Source organism: Fulmarus glacialis, unplaced genomic scaffold (assembly GCF_000690835.1).
Source record: "Fulmarus glacialis isolate BGI_N327 unplaced genomic scaffold, ASM69083v1 scaffold16698, whole genome shotgun sequence".
In the NCBI taxonomy this organism is placed as follows: domain Eukaryota; kingdom Metazoa; phylum Chordata; class Aves; order Procellariiformes; family Procellariidae; genus Fulmarus; species Fulmarus glacialis.
Window position 1 is genome coordinate 1 of NW_009226627.1, and position 14,496 is coordinate 14,496.

The following is a 14,496-nucleotide window of genomic DNA, read 5'->3' on the forward strand; positions in this document are numbered from 1 at the left end:
CTTTGAGGACCTGCTCGATGCCCGGCTTGGCAGGTTTCAGCAGCGGACGCGTCTCCACGTGCTCGGGGACCAGCTTGCAGCCTGCCCGTGGGATGTCCTCCCAGTGGCGCAGCACAGTCAGGGCCAGGTGTTCATCTGTCTGCTTCTTCTGACCTGTGTGGGCAAAGGGAGGGCTGAGCTTGGAGAATTGGGCAGAGACACGCCAGGGACAGCAAACAACCCTGTTCCTCTACCCCTAGTCCAAGAGCGCAGAACTGCCTACTAGCGGACCAGCTTGCAGCCTGCCCGTGGGATGTCCTCCCAGTGGCGCAGCACAGTCAGGGCCAGGTGTTCATCTGTCTGCTTCTTCTGACCTGTGTGGGCAAAGGGAGGGCTGAGCTTGGAGAATTGGGCAGAGACACGCCAGGGACAGCAAACAACCCTGTTCCTCTACCCCTAGTCCAAGAGCGCAGAACTGCCTACTAGCTACTCCTCTCCATTTCCTTGTGCACAGTTTGTCCTTCAGCCAACATTTCCTAACTCCTCTCTTTCTGCTCTCTCTAACCCTAGTCATTTACAGAAGATCTTCTGCCAGCCTGTGTTTTCCCAGGCTGAACAAGCTCTATACCCATTGCCCATGTTCTCCTCCTCTTCTGCACCCCTCCTGGCCTGCCTTCATCTTTCTTGGGCACACGTGTTGGGACACAACCACTGTTTGGGGATGCAGTTACATGGAGAATGGCTTCCTAAACCCTCGAAAGGCCAGGGTGGGCTGTCTTCATTGCTCTTTGGGCATACGCTGCCAGGAGGAAGTTTTCAAAGGCAGCTTTGGTGATGCTATGCCACGGATACCCATGAGTGGTTCTGACAGCAACCCACTGGCCTGGGTGGTCTATAAGACTCTGTCTAACTGGTCACATACTAGAAGGTCCATTTAAGGTGGTGGATGGAGAGTGACTGCAGTGCTGCTTTGGGGTGATGGGGCCACTACATGTGTCTCCAATCCTGGAAGATGAGGGGACACCCCAGACCCCTGCTCCCCTCCACAACCTTCATCCCATGGGGCAGGTACCATTTTCATCCTCAATCTCCGTGGGGCCGGTGAAGACCCTGTTGGCAACTTTCACTCTTCCTCCTGGCCCAAAGTGCGGCCCATCCACCTTGCCCTCTTTGCACAGCTTGGACAGGATTTGGGAGGGCTTCATGGGGTCACGCCAGGTGTTATAACCATGTCTGTGAATAGGAGGGCAAGGTCAGTGAAGTAGTAGCAAGATTGGGAGGAAAAAGCAATTTTGTTCCCCTCTGCCAGCAAAACAAATGCTACTGCCATGAAGGACCCAGGATTCCCGGGGAAAGGATCGGAGGCAGCAAACGTGAAACTTCAGAGCAGACTAGGTTCCTCTGCGCCCCCTCTCTACACTTGGCTAACACCCTTCTACCCCAGCCCCTTTACTCTGTGCTGACTTAGACCTGAAATCCCCAGCGCACCCCACTTGACTCCTGATGCTCAGCATTGGTCCTTTGGCGCTGCTGCTATTTCAGCTCTGGCCTCACCCCTCTACCCTGTCCCACCAGTGCCCCTCGGTCCCTTCCTCCCTGCCCTGGGCTCCTTACAACCTGCTCCACTGCTGCCTTGCTGTGCTGGTCACAAAACCTCTCTTAAGAGTGAGGGTACTGCACAGACTCTTCCATTAGCAGGAGGGAGATTCCTGCAGGAGATATAGGCTTGGTGTGGAAGATGAGACAGGCATGGGTCCAGGCAGAAGGTTGGGCAGGGAAAGGTTTGCTCGTACATGGCATAAGTCTGTGACACCCCACAAGTAGCTCGGTGCTTGCTGTAGTAGCGGTTCTCCAGATCAATCTTGGTCTCTCCAATGAGGTCGTCAGTCCCCACCAAGTCCCAGTCGTACACCGCCACTGTCAGCATGGACTCCATGGGGAAGGTGGCCTCAATGTCAAAGGATCTAGGCCACAGGAAAGAGAAAAGCTGTTGAAGGGTTTGGCTGCTACTCAAGATAAACACATGGGTGTCACCATCCCTGGAAGTATTTAAAAGACATGTAGATGAGGCGCTTAGGGACATGGTTTAGTGGGCATGGTAGTGTTGGGTTGATGGTTGGACCGGATGATCTTAGAGGTCTTTTCCAACCTTAATGATTCTATGATTCTGTGGGTGAGGTGGGTCTGTTCCCATCTGTGGACAGTGTTTAATTTACATCTACCACTGCAGGACATTTGAGGTAGGGGTTTTAACTAAACCTCTGCATGGGCTGTTTCAGATCCAGCAGCCCTAGACAGGAGGGTGATTGCTTGACCTGGATGTCAACAGCCCTGAAACTAAGTTTGTCTGACACTGGAGATCCAGGCCATACTCTCACTGGAGTTCAGGCCTAATGATTCCTAAAGTGGGTACTTAATCTTGATCAGATATGGACATTTCTTAAACACCTTTTACTATACACTGGCAAAGAAGGACAGATGGCTGAAATGAGGATGCCTAGACTGCTTGCAAGGAAAGTTCTGTGCGATGAGTCCCGTCTTTTGAGCCCAAGCAGCAGCTGTGGGATGGCTAGGGTGCAGGTCCGAGGGCTGGCAAGCTTGGGTCAGGCTTAGCTCACCCCTTCCAGGTGCAGACAGGTAACAGGGCTGGGGCAACTCACTTGCCGAAGACAGGGTTCAGCTGCTTGGAGATGTAGTTCTCCTTGTCTTTGATGTCCGTCTTCCCTAGCTTGATGGCAATGTAGGGGTCGGCTTTCCCATTGATATCAGCTGGGTGAAGGTCCGTGGCCTGTAGGGAACAGACGAGAAGATACATCAGTGCCATCCACAGTAGCGAACAATTCAGGGGTAGCCCCATTCTCCATCCCTGAGACCAGCTGGCCTTGCCTGGCCATAGGCATGCGGCTAGGTTCTTTGGGCCTCCTAAATAGAGTGGCTTGGTTAAACTGGGGATAAGTAAGTCCTGCATTGTGTTAATCCCTGTCCTGGTTTGGGGAGGGGTGAGGGCTGGCTGTGTCCCGTCAGAGAGACATAACCACAGTCTCCTTTAGCATCTCTTTTATCAGTGGAAAGAAACAGGCTCCTCTAAAGAAAGACCCAGAGCAACAACCTGACCAAGATGTCAAGAAGACTGTCCCCTTCCCCTCTTGTTCTCTCCACTCACTACATTAGGGCCGAGAGCTTCTGGCTTCTCTCCATAAAGGAGGTTACTATCCCGAAACTCTCCAATCCCATCCTCCATCATGGCACACAACAGCAGATGCCCATGCTAGGACACATTCAGCCAGTTGTGGTTGTTGTTGGTGCTATCAGGCTGGCGTCTACCACTGCAGCCTCAGTCTGTTGGTGATGGGTGGGAGACTCGTTACCCCACTGGGCAGTGGGATGCAGCACTAGATGGAGAATTAGGCTAGTAGGAAATGTCGCCAAAAGTAGGTTGCATTTGTAAAACACCGGGACAAGGTGATGACAAAGAGCAGCCCTGGTGCTTCTAGCAGGACGGAGATCCCTCTCAAGTGCCTGGCTTCAGTACCTCACTCACATGCTTGGGGACACACGGATGACTAGTTTAGGGGTCAGGAAAGGATTTTTTCCAGAGCACACTCCATATAAAGAAACGTGCGTTAGCTCAGTGCATGTTCGAGGAGGTGCCATGCCCTTCAACCAGGTCTGCTAGACCCTGCCAGCTCCCATTCGGCTCTGCATGTGCTTCACTGAGCTGTCATGGCTGTGTAAGGAACCAGCACCTCGCAGTCCAGGCTGACCCAAACTATTCAACCTGAGTTAAGCACTAGGACAGACAGGCCGGTCCATCCTACATACCAGAAGAAAGGTCTCTGGATCTGGCAGGAGCTTGGATCTGGCTTGCTCCCGCTGCTTGGAGCACACAGCTATGGAAACACCATTCAAGTTCCCATCAATGAGTTGCTTCAGTCCTCATGCTGCCTCCTTGGCCCTGATGCAGAGTGCTAAAACCCAACATCCCTACAGCTTTGGGACCGGCTCCTGGGTGCGCGCCGTGGAAGGGAGCGCAGGATCACGCCTTGCCACACCACACGGTTATACTCACCCGCACAATATAGACTCGGACCAGCACATTGATGGGGTCGTTGCTGGGGATCCCCTGGAACATGCCGAAGTTGGGGTCGTACCCTGCCTCCTTGGTGATATCATCAGGGAGCGGCACTTTGTAGACACACATGGAGCCCTAGTGCGAGGGAGTGCACAGCCTGATGAGAGTCCTGCTGCCCAGGGGCTCAGGGTAAGCAGACCCATCCCAAACCACCCTTCCTGAGGACCCAGTCAATATCGTCGTTTCTAGCCACGTGCTGGAGCAGACAGGCCAGATCTGGAAAATTCCTGATGGTGCAAGCACCTCTTCAAGGGTTGCAACCGTGATTTCCAGGAGTAAAACTGACAGGAGGACAAAAGCAATGGGAATGAAAGGGTTGATGAGGGATGGGCTGGAAAATCTGGGAACTACCACATGAAACACTGCTGATTTCTATGCTCCCTAAGCATCTGATTCTAGCTAAAGTGAGGAACTGCCTGCTCATCTCCTCTGCTAAGCAAACAAAGGGGAAAACTGGCATCAACAGGTTTCATCTGGCCAGGATCCCACCCTCAAAAAGGTTCTTGTCCAAGAATCTTATAGCGGACGGATGTGCTCCTACATTGCGTGGGTCCTGGCAGTGGTGCAACATGGCCGTGAGCCCAGGTGACTGGTATTGGTGAAAAATGGTTCACAGAGATAACCCAGGGCAAGACTTATTTCCACAGTGGGCAAGAGAAAGGATCTGCTTTTCCCTTGGCCTTCTGTAAGAATCATCAAGGATCTGCTTGCTTGCAGATCACCACTTCTGTGGATGCGCTCTTTGAAGCTGTCTGATTTCTGGCGCTATCTTGGGAGGCTTTCTCTCCCTGCAAGGTGCCTGCAGGGGGGTCAATGAAAATTGGTTTCTGTTGCATACAACTCCGTCCTGCTAAACCAGCTTCAGCAGAGAAACCTGTTGGCAAGGGGTCCCCAAGCTGCCCCTGCCCTGGTCTGACTCAGCAACCAAACTCACTTTGAACCTCCCCACTATTCGCTCCTCTTCTGTTGCATTGTCGTCGTTGTCCCCAATCTTCCCACGGAGCAGGTTGAAGGTGTGCAGCCAGTCCTCAAAGTAATCAAACTCTGTTTCCAGCTCTTTGTTGAAGACCTGAGATGACAGAAAGTTAAAGGAGGGGAATTAGGTAAAAAGAAAAAATGGTGACGAAAAGATATAGTGACTACCGAGTCAACTCAGAAGGAACACGGACACCTCAGCTCCCAATGCCCAATTCTCTAGGAAGGAAAGGGATCTCCAGCGTCATTGGGTTGGACCTTGATGCCCCAAGCACCTCCCCAAACTGATAATGTACGAGAGGGAAGCTCAGCTGAATGGGCAAGGCGGCTGTACCCTCTCTGTGCAAGACCCAGATTCAAACCACTTCTGAACCCCAGAATCACAGACTACATTAAACCTAATAAACACCACGGGCCAGTATATTGAACCAGAGCCCATCCCTGCCCCAAGTCCTGGCTGGGCCAGCCATGGCCAGGCTGGAAAACTCTTCCTGCCAGCCAGGGCACATCCAAGCTGCCCCAAGGATGATCCTATCCCAGGGCAACCCCTTTTCTGTAAAGCTTGTTACCTCTGAACTCCTTCAGACTGTGGAGAGAAGCTGGCAGTCCCAAGGCACATCTCACCTGGGGTTAGGTACCCCTCAGATAGGCAAGGTGCCTCATGTTGATCCATCCTGCTCTGATCTCCAGGTGGCTGGGACTGCCATCCTGCCAGACTTCCAGCCTGCCACTGAGCAGGCAGGGTCTCCTCCTCCCCTGCCGACACACGCACCTTCAGTTCATCAATCTTCTGCTTGTTCTTCTTCTCGGGAAGCTCAGGGGCTGGCTGTTGCTTCTTTTTCTTATCGTCTTTGGGTGCCTTGGACTTCTCCTTGTTCTTCGCCTGACCCTTGGAGCCTTTCATGAGAGAGTCATCAGGTTTGATTTCTGAGTCCGAGGGGAAGTGGCGGGGAGGGAGGAGATGGAAATGAGGGTGAGGAAGGGTGGAGGAGACAGGGAGGGGGGGACTTGATCAAGGTCCTTCAAACAGGAGGAGCATGAAAGCTGACAGCTGCTACTGCCTGCAACTCCCATCCCAGCCCTCTCCTGTCTTTCCTTGACTCTGGCCGCTGCTGCCCCAGGTCACAGCATCTCCAGGATCCCAGAAGTCTCTGTGCAGGGAGCTTCCAAAGCTGACCTGAGCAGAAGTCATTTGGAGGACTAGAAAACATGGACTAAGAGTGCTGGGCTCTGGCTAGCTTCAACAGCAGTGAGAAAACCTGATCCTGCCCACAGCATCTCCTTTTCCTCCTTCTGCTGGAGGCTTTTCCTGCTGTATGCAGCCTGGAGAATAAAACCCCAGCCTAGGTATCGCAGAGGGGACAGTGCTTGATGCTCAGCACCAGAGCACAGGCTGCTGCCCTTAAAGAGGTGTTGCCCATCACCAGCTGCAATGACAGGTTGTTAGGGTCTCTATTCAGAGCAACCACCAGCCAGGGACATCAGCTACACTGGGAACAGGCTGCCTGGAAAGGCACGTTCAAAGAACACTTCTCCCACCCCTCTACAATCCCCATCTCTCTGCCTCTGTCAGCTTTCATGACTGCTGGGCAACGCAGATGGGGACAGACAGATGACAACAGACAAAGACTTAATGTGGAAGAGGAAAGGAGGAAGGAATGGGAGTGCCAAGGGGAAATGGACCCTTTGCAGAAGACAGAAAGAAAACAATGGGGGACACAAGACATCCCCCAGCAGCTCTGCCGTGACAGCAAGCTCAGGAAGAAGCTGCTCAGAGTAGTCTCCAAGCTCAGCAAGACCCGCCCTCATCTTTCATCATATGAAGACTAGTCTTCCAAAAGAAACCAGGCTCTGTATTTTTCTCAGCTAATGGATTTTGCATTGCCCAGGCATGACAGCGACTTGCTGTCATGGGGACGCGGGACATATGGAGAGCATGAGAAAGTCCTCAGGGAAACCCCTCTAAGCCCTGCTGGTGGGACTGACAAGGAGCCTCCAGGATGCAACTGGACAAAATCACCCTTGACCAACATGTCCCAACTCACCAGTATCCTTGGCCCACATCACTTGTGGTACAAAATTCATCTCACCCAACTTTAGACATCTGCAACACCCCATCTGAGCTACAGACCCCCTGACTTCCTTCAGAGAAAAACACATTTAGGGCACAATTCATCTGATTGCAACATAGTATTGAAAATAGGTCAGAGAACTTGCCCTAAAAGTGCATATTTTTCTTCACTGCCTGTGCTAGAACAGCAGACAAGGAGGCCTCTACATGCAGGTAAAAGCACTCAGATTAGATGAATCTCAGACCTTTTGCCTGGTGGAATCTTCCCTTGCAAAACTGGAGCAAAATTTGAAAAAAATTTTTAAGCCTCCTGCAAAACGAGGATGGAAAACTCCGTGAAGGTGATCTAGAAGTATCTATTACTTGGTGTACTCAACAGACTTCAAGCACTCAGTCCAATAGCTACACATCTGCATGGCCAAAGTGACGGGACTTTTAATGACATACTAACTTGCCATTGCACAAAAACGTCTTCGGACAATAACATGGATCCTGGCCACTAGTCATTGCACAAAAACATCCTCGGACAATAACATGGATCCTGGCCACTAGTCTGCATTACTTGCACATGTCTTTCCTCCCAGCATGGATGGGTTGGAGGCTGCCACAATACCATGCCCTGATTTGGATTCACCCGGCATTAGCATGTTAGCCCAACAGAGCCCACACCAGGCTGGCATTCACAAAAATTGAACCTGTGCGGGGATATACGACACGCTGTGAGCATGTGGTTTGGCAGAAGAGCAACGACGTGCTGCAAAAGGGGTGTTCAAGCACCAAAAGGAGTCCTGGTCCTACCTTTCCCTGCCATGTTCCCTCTCTCGTTCGTAACCTGCTTACCCTCTGCAATCTCCATTTCTTCCTTCTCCTCCGCTTCTGCTGCGGCTGCTTCCTGCTGCCGGAGTTGCTGGAGGAGAAATGAAGCGAACAGGGAGTGGGTGCTTGTGCCGAGGTCTGTGCTCGCTGGAAATGCCTAACTGAGGGTCACAGCTCGCTCTGCCCGTCTGAGCCGTGAGCGAGGTTCTGGCTGCGCTGGAGAAATCAAAGTTACTCAGTGCAGCCTTGAGCACTGATGCTGTTCAATACCTGTGTCTGAACACAAACAGTCCACCCAGAGTGAGCTCAGGGAAGAGGAATCCTGCTCAGCTCTGCCAGGTAAAAAACCAGGCTTGCCGACAGTCAGGCAAGGTTAGCGAGGAAAGCAGCACAGCCCCAAACCTTTGAAAGCAGCTGGAAATAGGTGAGACCTCGCAGGCAGGAAACATTTTCATCTTGCCCCCTACATATACCCCTCCTCTGCTCTGCACCCACCTCCTTCATAGTCTCAATCGAAGCAAAATACTTGGACCACCAGTCCAGCATGCTCTCGTCTGGCTCCTCCTCTTCTGCTTCTTCTCCTCCTCCTCCTTTCTTCTTCTTTTTCTTTTTTTCCTTCTCTTCCTCAGACTGCAGGCACAAGGGAAGCAAAGACAGAGAAGAGGGATTGATGAAAGTGAAATGTCTCTTGAAGTGCAAAGGTGGTGAGTGAAGCACCCGAGAAGGCAGAACCCTCCCAGCTGGGTGGCCCCATTAGCACTTCCCCCATTTACAGCCGCGGACACTGAGGCACAGAGCAGCAAAGCAAGATGCCCAAGGCTCCAGAGAGACGCGGTGTCAGAGTCCCGAGACATCCCCTCCTTTCCATCATCCCTTTCCTCCATGCATTTCACACCACTTGAATCTTACACGGTAGCAATCCTCCCTCTGCCCAGCAGAGTACCCTGGGTCCCTTTAGTGGTGCAATAAAGCCTTTTGCAGCTGGTATCTGGTTGTGATGGGAATAATCAGCATCTCTCCCACAGGGTGCTGCTTGCCCTGCTCCTCCTGGCACAGCTGGGCTGAGAAGTGCTGGCCCAGAAGAGCTTCCCAAGCTGCAAGGACCAGGCACTGCCTTATCTATTGATGAGACAGCGCTGCTCTGTCTCTGCCTTGGGATGAAGGGGTGCTGGTCCCCACCTATCCCAGGGTTGGTGAGGATGCATGGTCTGTCGAAAGCTGCACAGAAGGGTAGGATGGGGTGCGGAGGGTTGGGAGCAGGGATGCAGAGCAGATCCATCACTTACCACGTCCACCTTCACCACCGCATCGGAGTTCTGCCGCCCGGGGTGGAAGGGAACAGGGAGAGGGAGAGCAGGTTAGCAGCGCAGCCTCAGCCGAGTACAGATACACACTGGCACACGCATGCATGAGAAGTCACAGACAGCTCCCCAAGGACGAAGGAACCGAACGCCTTGAATGAAGAGCCCTGACCGGGAAAGCTCTGCATAGAGGGGAGATGTCTGCTGTGACACACCCCCCAAATCCGTCTCCGCATGGGGGATGTCTCTCTTGCACTCTGCTAAGGGACAACCACAGCCCCCGACAGCGAGGGATTGGGTCTGGAAAGACACTGTGGCCTTCAGCGTGGATGACACCTCTCTGCTCTCTTGGAGCTTTTCTTATCTAGGAAGGTCTGCAAGCTATTACGGTAGATTTCAAGAAGCATGTGGGTGCTGGGGCGCTCCAGACATACCCATGCACACATAGCCTGTAGCTCCTGTTGCATGAAGCTATGTGAGCAGACGTACATGATACAGCTTCTTGTGCCCATACGAGGAACTCTACGTATAAGCGCATATGTAAATGCGCCAGGGACCTTGTGGGGTGTATGTATGTGTATGTATCTGTACATGTGTGCTTGTGAGGCTTTGTATGTGCCGTAGCTTTTCTGTAAATGTGCACATGTGAGGGGCCATGCATATCTGGAGCCACAGCATGCCTGGAGGCACACGTATGCACATATGCTGCTTCTCTGGGGGGTTGCGTGTGCATGTTGCTGCAAAGAGCCTCCTGCAAAAAGAAATCTGTTTCTTTTTGTGGAGGAAGCTCTGGAATGAGTGTGAGGAGGAGTTGCCCTGTTCTGGGCAAGAAAATGGGCACAGGCACATTCTGTGTGTGAACAAAGCCTGATGCCTCTGGGACATGTTGCCCGTCCAATGCATAGAGCGCCAAATTTTCAGGGCGAGCACAACAGGGCTAAAAAGCTTTGGCTGCCTCAGACTGACTCTGTGTGGCTGGACCAGCTCTATGCCACGCGCATCTGCGGTGTCCCGTACAGCTCAGACTTGATGTACAGTGGCTGTGCAGTGACACCGCGCTGACCACCCATCCGGACTGCTGGACGGGCATTTCAAAGAGCTGACGTAGCCATCTGAACGTCTCAAAACTGTTGTAAAAAAAGTATCAGGGAAATGTGCGTGACTGGCTGCTTGCAGAGACTGAGCAGCGTGCGGTGCTTTGAAAGGGCAGGATCGCTGCAGCTGTGCCGGTGGGGAATGTCTGATGCGTCACTTGTGTCTGCGTTGGTCACAGGCAGGGACAGGGTTGTGCTCGTGGGTGCTCGTTCCCATCTGACTGTTTCTGAGGGAAACATAAAGCTGTCTAATTGGCATAGCCCAGGACAGCCCTTTTCTGGACAGCAAGCACCAGCTAATTTCAGAGAGGACAGAAGGAGGCCAATTTGTAGGACTGACGATGACCCAAGGCCCTTCATTTCAGGTATCAGCCCAACCCCATGGTCAGCAGGACAAGGTGGCCTCCGTTTGGGTGGAATCCCTCAAAGACTGGCAATTCAGTGAGGAAAGAGATGCTAAAGTGGTGCTGACATACGGACACTCACAGCTTCCAGCTTCACCATCGTCTCCATCTTCTTGATGGGAACCTCAGGCTCCATATTGACAACGATCTCCCCTGTGGGGCGAGAGCAATGGGCCCCGTTGGCCATTGCCAGATAGCCGTTCAGGTGTTTAGCTGGACAGAGGACAGAGAAAGGGAAAGAACAAGAGAGAAGGATAGTGTAGAGGAGAAACTGAGATCTTAGGTGAGATCCTACAGGATTCATGCAGGAGTGATGCGTGACCACCTTGGTCAGAGAAGAAAAGAGGTGGAAAGGAGCACAGACCCTTACAGCATGATTAAAAACCCTGTCCATAGCAAAGGAAAGCAGATGATGAGAAAGGATTGGTTTTTTTCACCTGCACCAGCCTGCAGAGGAGAAGACGCAGAGAAGGTCGTTGCCCTGAAAGTATCAGCTGGCATGGACACAACCAGTGGTCCAGACCTCTGGCTGGAACCAGGGATGGCCCTTGGCAATCCCTCCACAGACCTTCTGTCTCTGCCCAGCCAAGAGTGCCTCCAGTTCCACCAAGGACTGGGAGGAGATGAGCAATTCCTGTGGCTCACCAAGCCCTCGGCTGCTGTGCTGGGTGCAGGGAAAGTGGGTTTGTGATGGTTTTTGCTGTGGGTGCTGGTAGATGTGGTGGTGGTTGGGATTGAGAGGGTGGCCTCAATCTGTAGCTTTCTAGTCTTTACTCAAATAATAGCAGCAGCAGGCACGGAGCATGGCAAATTCACCTCCCAGTCTTGAGGAACATTGGGGAGTGTAGAGTCATGAAGCTGCAGAGATGTTAGAGGTGAACCAGCATTTCTTGTCTTACAGGTATCAGGGGGAGCGCGCGATTATCGCAGTGAGACCCACAGATGAAAAAAATCAAAGGAGAATCATGGCCTCACACCCTGCGCCTTCTTACTCCCTTGACCCAAACCCTGAAGCGCTGCTTGCTTAACCAACAAGCAGGCAATATCCCATAGCCCTTACAACCCTCTGCCCATCTCCCTCTTCTCCATGCGCAATGCCCCCCCGATGACCCGTACTAGCCAGGTCCCCATGGCCCCAGCCTGGTACCTGTCATATTCCAGTGCTGGGCTTTCTTATCTGGTGGGCGGTAGATGAACTTTCGGAGGGAGCTGACGGCGTGGGACCCCACCAGGGTGTAACGTCCGAAAGCCCGGCAGTCCACCACCCGGATGTTGAGGGGTGGGTGGAGCAGCTCATTCTCCGGGAGGTCCTGGGAAGCAAAGGTGTGCTGGTTATCAAGGGCTTGGTGTGGGATGTCTACTTTGGTGGTTGGAAAGGCCAGTAGGGACTAAAACAGGAATCCTGTTGGAGGAGGAAGTCTGGAGCAGCTCCAGCGTGGCTTGGGAGCCCTCAGAGAAAGGCCATCACCAACTGGGATGGAGCTTATGTCCTCCATTGCTGTGGGGAAACTGAAGCAAGGGGCTAGGAGCCATGGTTTGGGCTGCAGAAAATCTGGGTTTCAGCTGAGGGCTCAGGGGGAAGAGGAATCACTCACCACTTCGAACCACTTGACTAAAGTGCTGAAGTTGGGGTTTTTCTTGTAGTTCTGGATGAGGGCTGACTGGACCCCCTTCCCAGCACACTCAATGTCCACCCGGGGCCGGTCCACCTGGGCCAGGTTCACTCTCTTCAGATCCCTCAGCCCCCAAAACAAGATCTAGGGCAGGAGGAGGAGAAGAAAGAGCATGAATGTGAGAGGGACTGCCCCTGGTTGGAGCTGGGCTGGAGCCAAAGGAGTTGGTTCTCCACATCCCCCAGGAGCAGGGACTTTGCTGCAAAATGTCATCACCTGGGCAGTGGAGGATCCCCAAGGTATCCTCTCCTCCTCCACATGGCTCAGGGCTGCAGCACAGTCTCTCTCTGACACTTCACATAATCCACCCCACACCTGACCTGTAGCAGCCCAAGATCTCCAACCTGCTGCCCTTGACACTCCTTTTTCTGCTTTTCTCCCTTTGCAGCCTTTTTCTGCCATGGGACTCCATAGAGCAGGACCAGACCAGCTCTGTCCACCCACAGTAGCTCTTGATTCAGCACTGGCATCACTTTGTCAAAATGATACCAGTATCACTGGGGAAACTTGCCTCTCCCTTAGGATAACAGACTGCCACCATGACCAAAAGTTCCCCTAAACTGAGATTTTTCCACGTCCTGATTCCCCGTGGCTCTATTCACCTTGCGTATCAGAGGAATATGATTTATTTAACCAGCTGATTCCAAATGTGTGGAAGACCAGGCGCTAGGATCCTGGAGATCTGGTCAGCAGCATCTCACCTGAGCAGAGATACCTACAACCATGGGTGAATTGTGCAATGAACGTCACTGGCTGTATTGCCTGGATCACCACCAAGGGAGAGGGACCCTGATTGGATGCATCACCCTTTAGATATCTACAGATACATGAGAGGCATTCTGCCCTTGATGCCTGAGATTGGTGGGATGCAGCTCACCTGACTGCTGCGGGTGGAGATGCATTACAGGTGTCTCTCTAATGTGCCCTGCATCGCATCTCAGCCCAAATGCCATTTACTGCAGGGCTCTAGACTTGCTATGGTGCCCACATTTAAGACAGCAAGGAGTGATTCAGTTCCCTGTTCTTTTAGGGCTGCTGCAGCCTAGCTCCCTGTGCAGCCAGCACAGGCATCTGGTCCTGGTGCCCAGCTACTCATCAGAGCCCTCCTGACCTTCAAACACCCATGGACAGGCTCTCCCGCCCCACACAATGCTGAACATTAAAGTTTGGTGCTCCAAGGGAATTACCTCCACTCTGTATTTACTCAGCACCGGCCGAATCCCCAGTGGCACCGGCAGGATGGGGCCCCGGTCCACGTCTGTGGGCCCATCGACTGGGGGCAGGTCTGACTTCCCCCCAGGACCAATCTGGAAGGGATGCAGCACGGATTAGGATCTGTTCCTTTGAGCTGGGAAGCAGTTTTTTGCCAGTCTCAGCTGTAACTGGCAGAGCCTGGTCTCATGCCTTGGGTCTGTGTTGTCTCAGAGGGTGCAGGAGCAACAAGGGTTGCTGAGCATCCAGCTGACTGTGCTGTTCAGGTACTTTGGGAAAAGGCACACACGTGAGCAGAAGGTGCTGGGCAGTGCTGTGCTTCCACACGGGACAGACCCGGCAGCAAGGCAAACGTCTCAGCCCACCAAAAAACCCCAACCCCAGGGCTGTTCCTTTCCCTCCTGCGAGGAGTTGCATCTGCCTGGGCTGGGGGTGAAGAGCTGCAGAAATGGACCAAGAGCTCAGCCCAGGAGCAGGTTTCAGCTCCCGTTTCCAACCCAGGGCACGAGGGAGATCTGGGGTGGCTTTGGCCAGCTGGTACCTGGAGCAGCTCGAAGGCAGCCAGCAAGTCGCCTGCAGTGGCTTGGACGAGCACCTGCCCTGGCAGGCAAAGGAGACGGGACAAGCACCTTGGGGGGTGGGACACCAGGCTCAGCAGCAGCCTGCAAGGCTGCCCTGATCTCGCCGTCATCATAGGGCATCTGAGGACATTGCAGACAGGCGTGTAAAGCAAAGACTCCTTTGAAATAAAGGGGAGACCCAGAGGTGGAGGGAGAGCACGTAGTCCCCAAGGGTCCCCCTCCCCAAGCACCCGACACGCACAGACGCGAGGCCAGCCT

The 14,496-nt window shown here is 53.1% G+C and overlaps 1 protein-coding gene across 1 annotated transcript in view; it reads right to left on the reverse strand.

The window, feature by feature from the left end:
- Positions 1–10: 10 nt before the first annotated feature.
- LOC104080472 (otoferlin-like) overlaps positions 11–14,496 on the reverse strand; it is a gene marked incomplete at both ends in the record, with an annotated part of 66,507 nt that continues 52,021 nt past the window's right edge. The window contains 14 exon segments of the mRNA XM_009582871.1: positions 11–153; positions 1,052–1,212; positions 1,773–1,943; positions 2,640–2,767; positions 4,049–4,186; positions 5,046–5,180; positions 5,859–5,983; positions 7,998–8,064; positions 8,469–8,603; positions 9,260–9,289; positions 10,855–10,925; positions 11,920–12,082; positions 12,368–12,529; positions 13,633–13,752. Coding sequence (XP_009581166.1) covers positions 11–153; positions 1,052–1,212; positions 1,773–1,943; positions 2,640–2,767; positions 4,049–4,186; positions 5,046–5,180; positions 5,859–5,983; positions 7,998–8,064; positions 8,469–8,603; positions 9,260–9,289; positions 10,855–10,925; positions 11,920–12,082; positions 12,368–12,529; positions 13,633–13,752 — 1,749 coding nt within the window.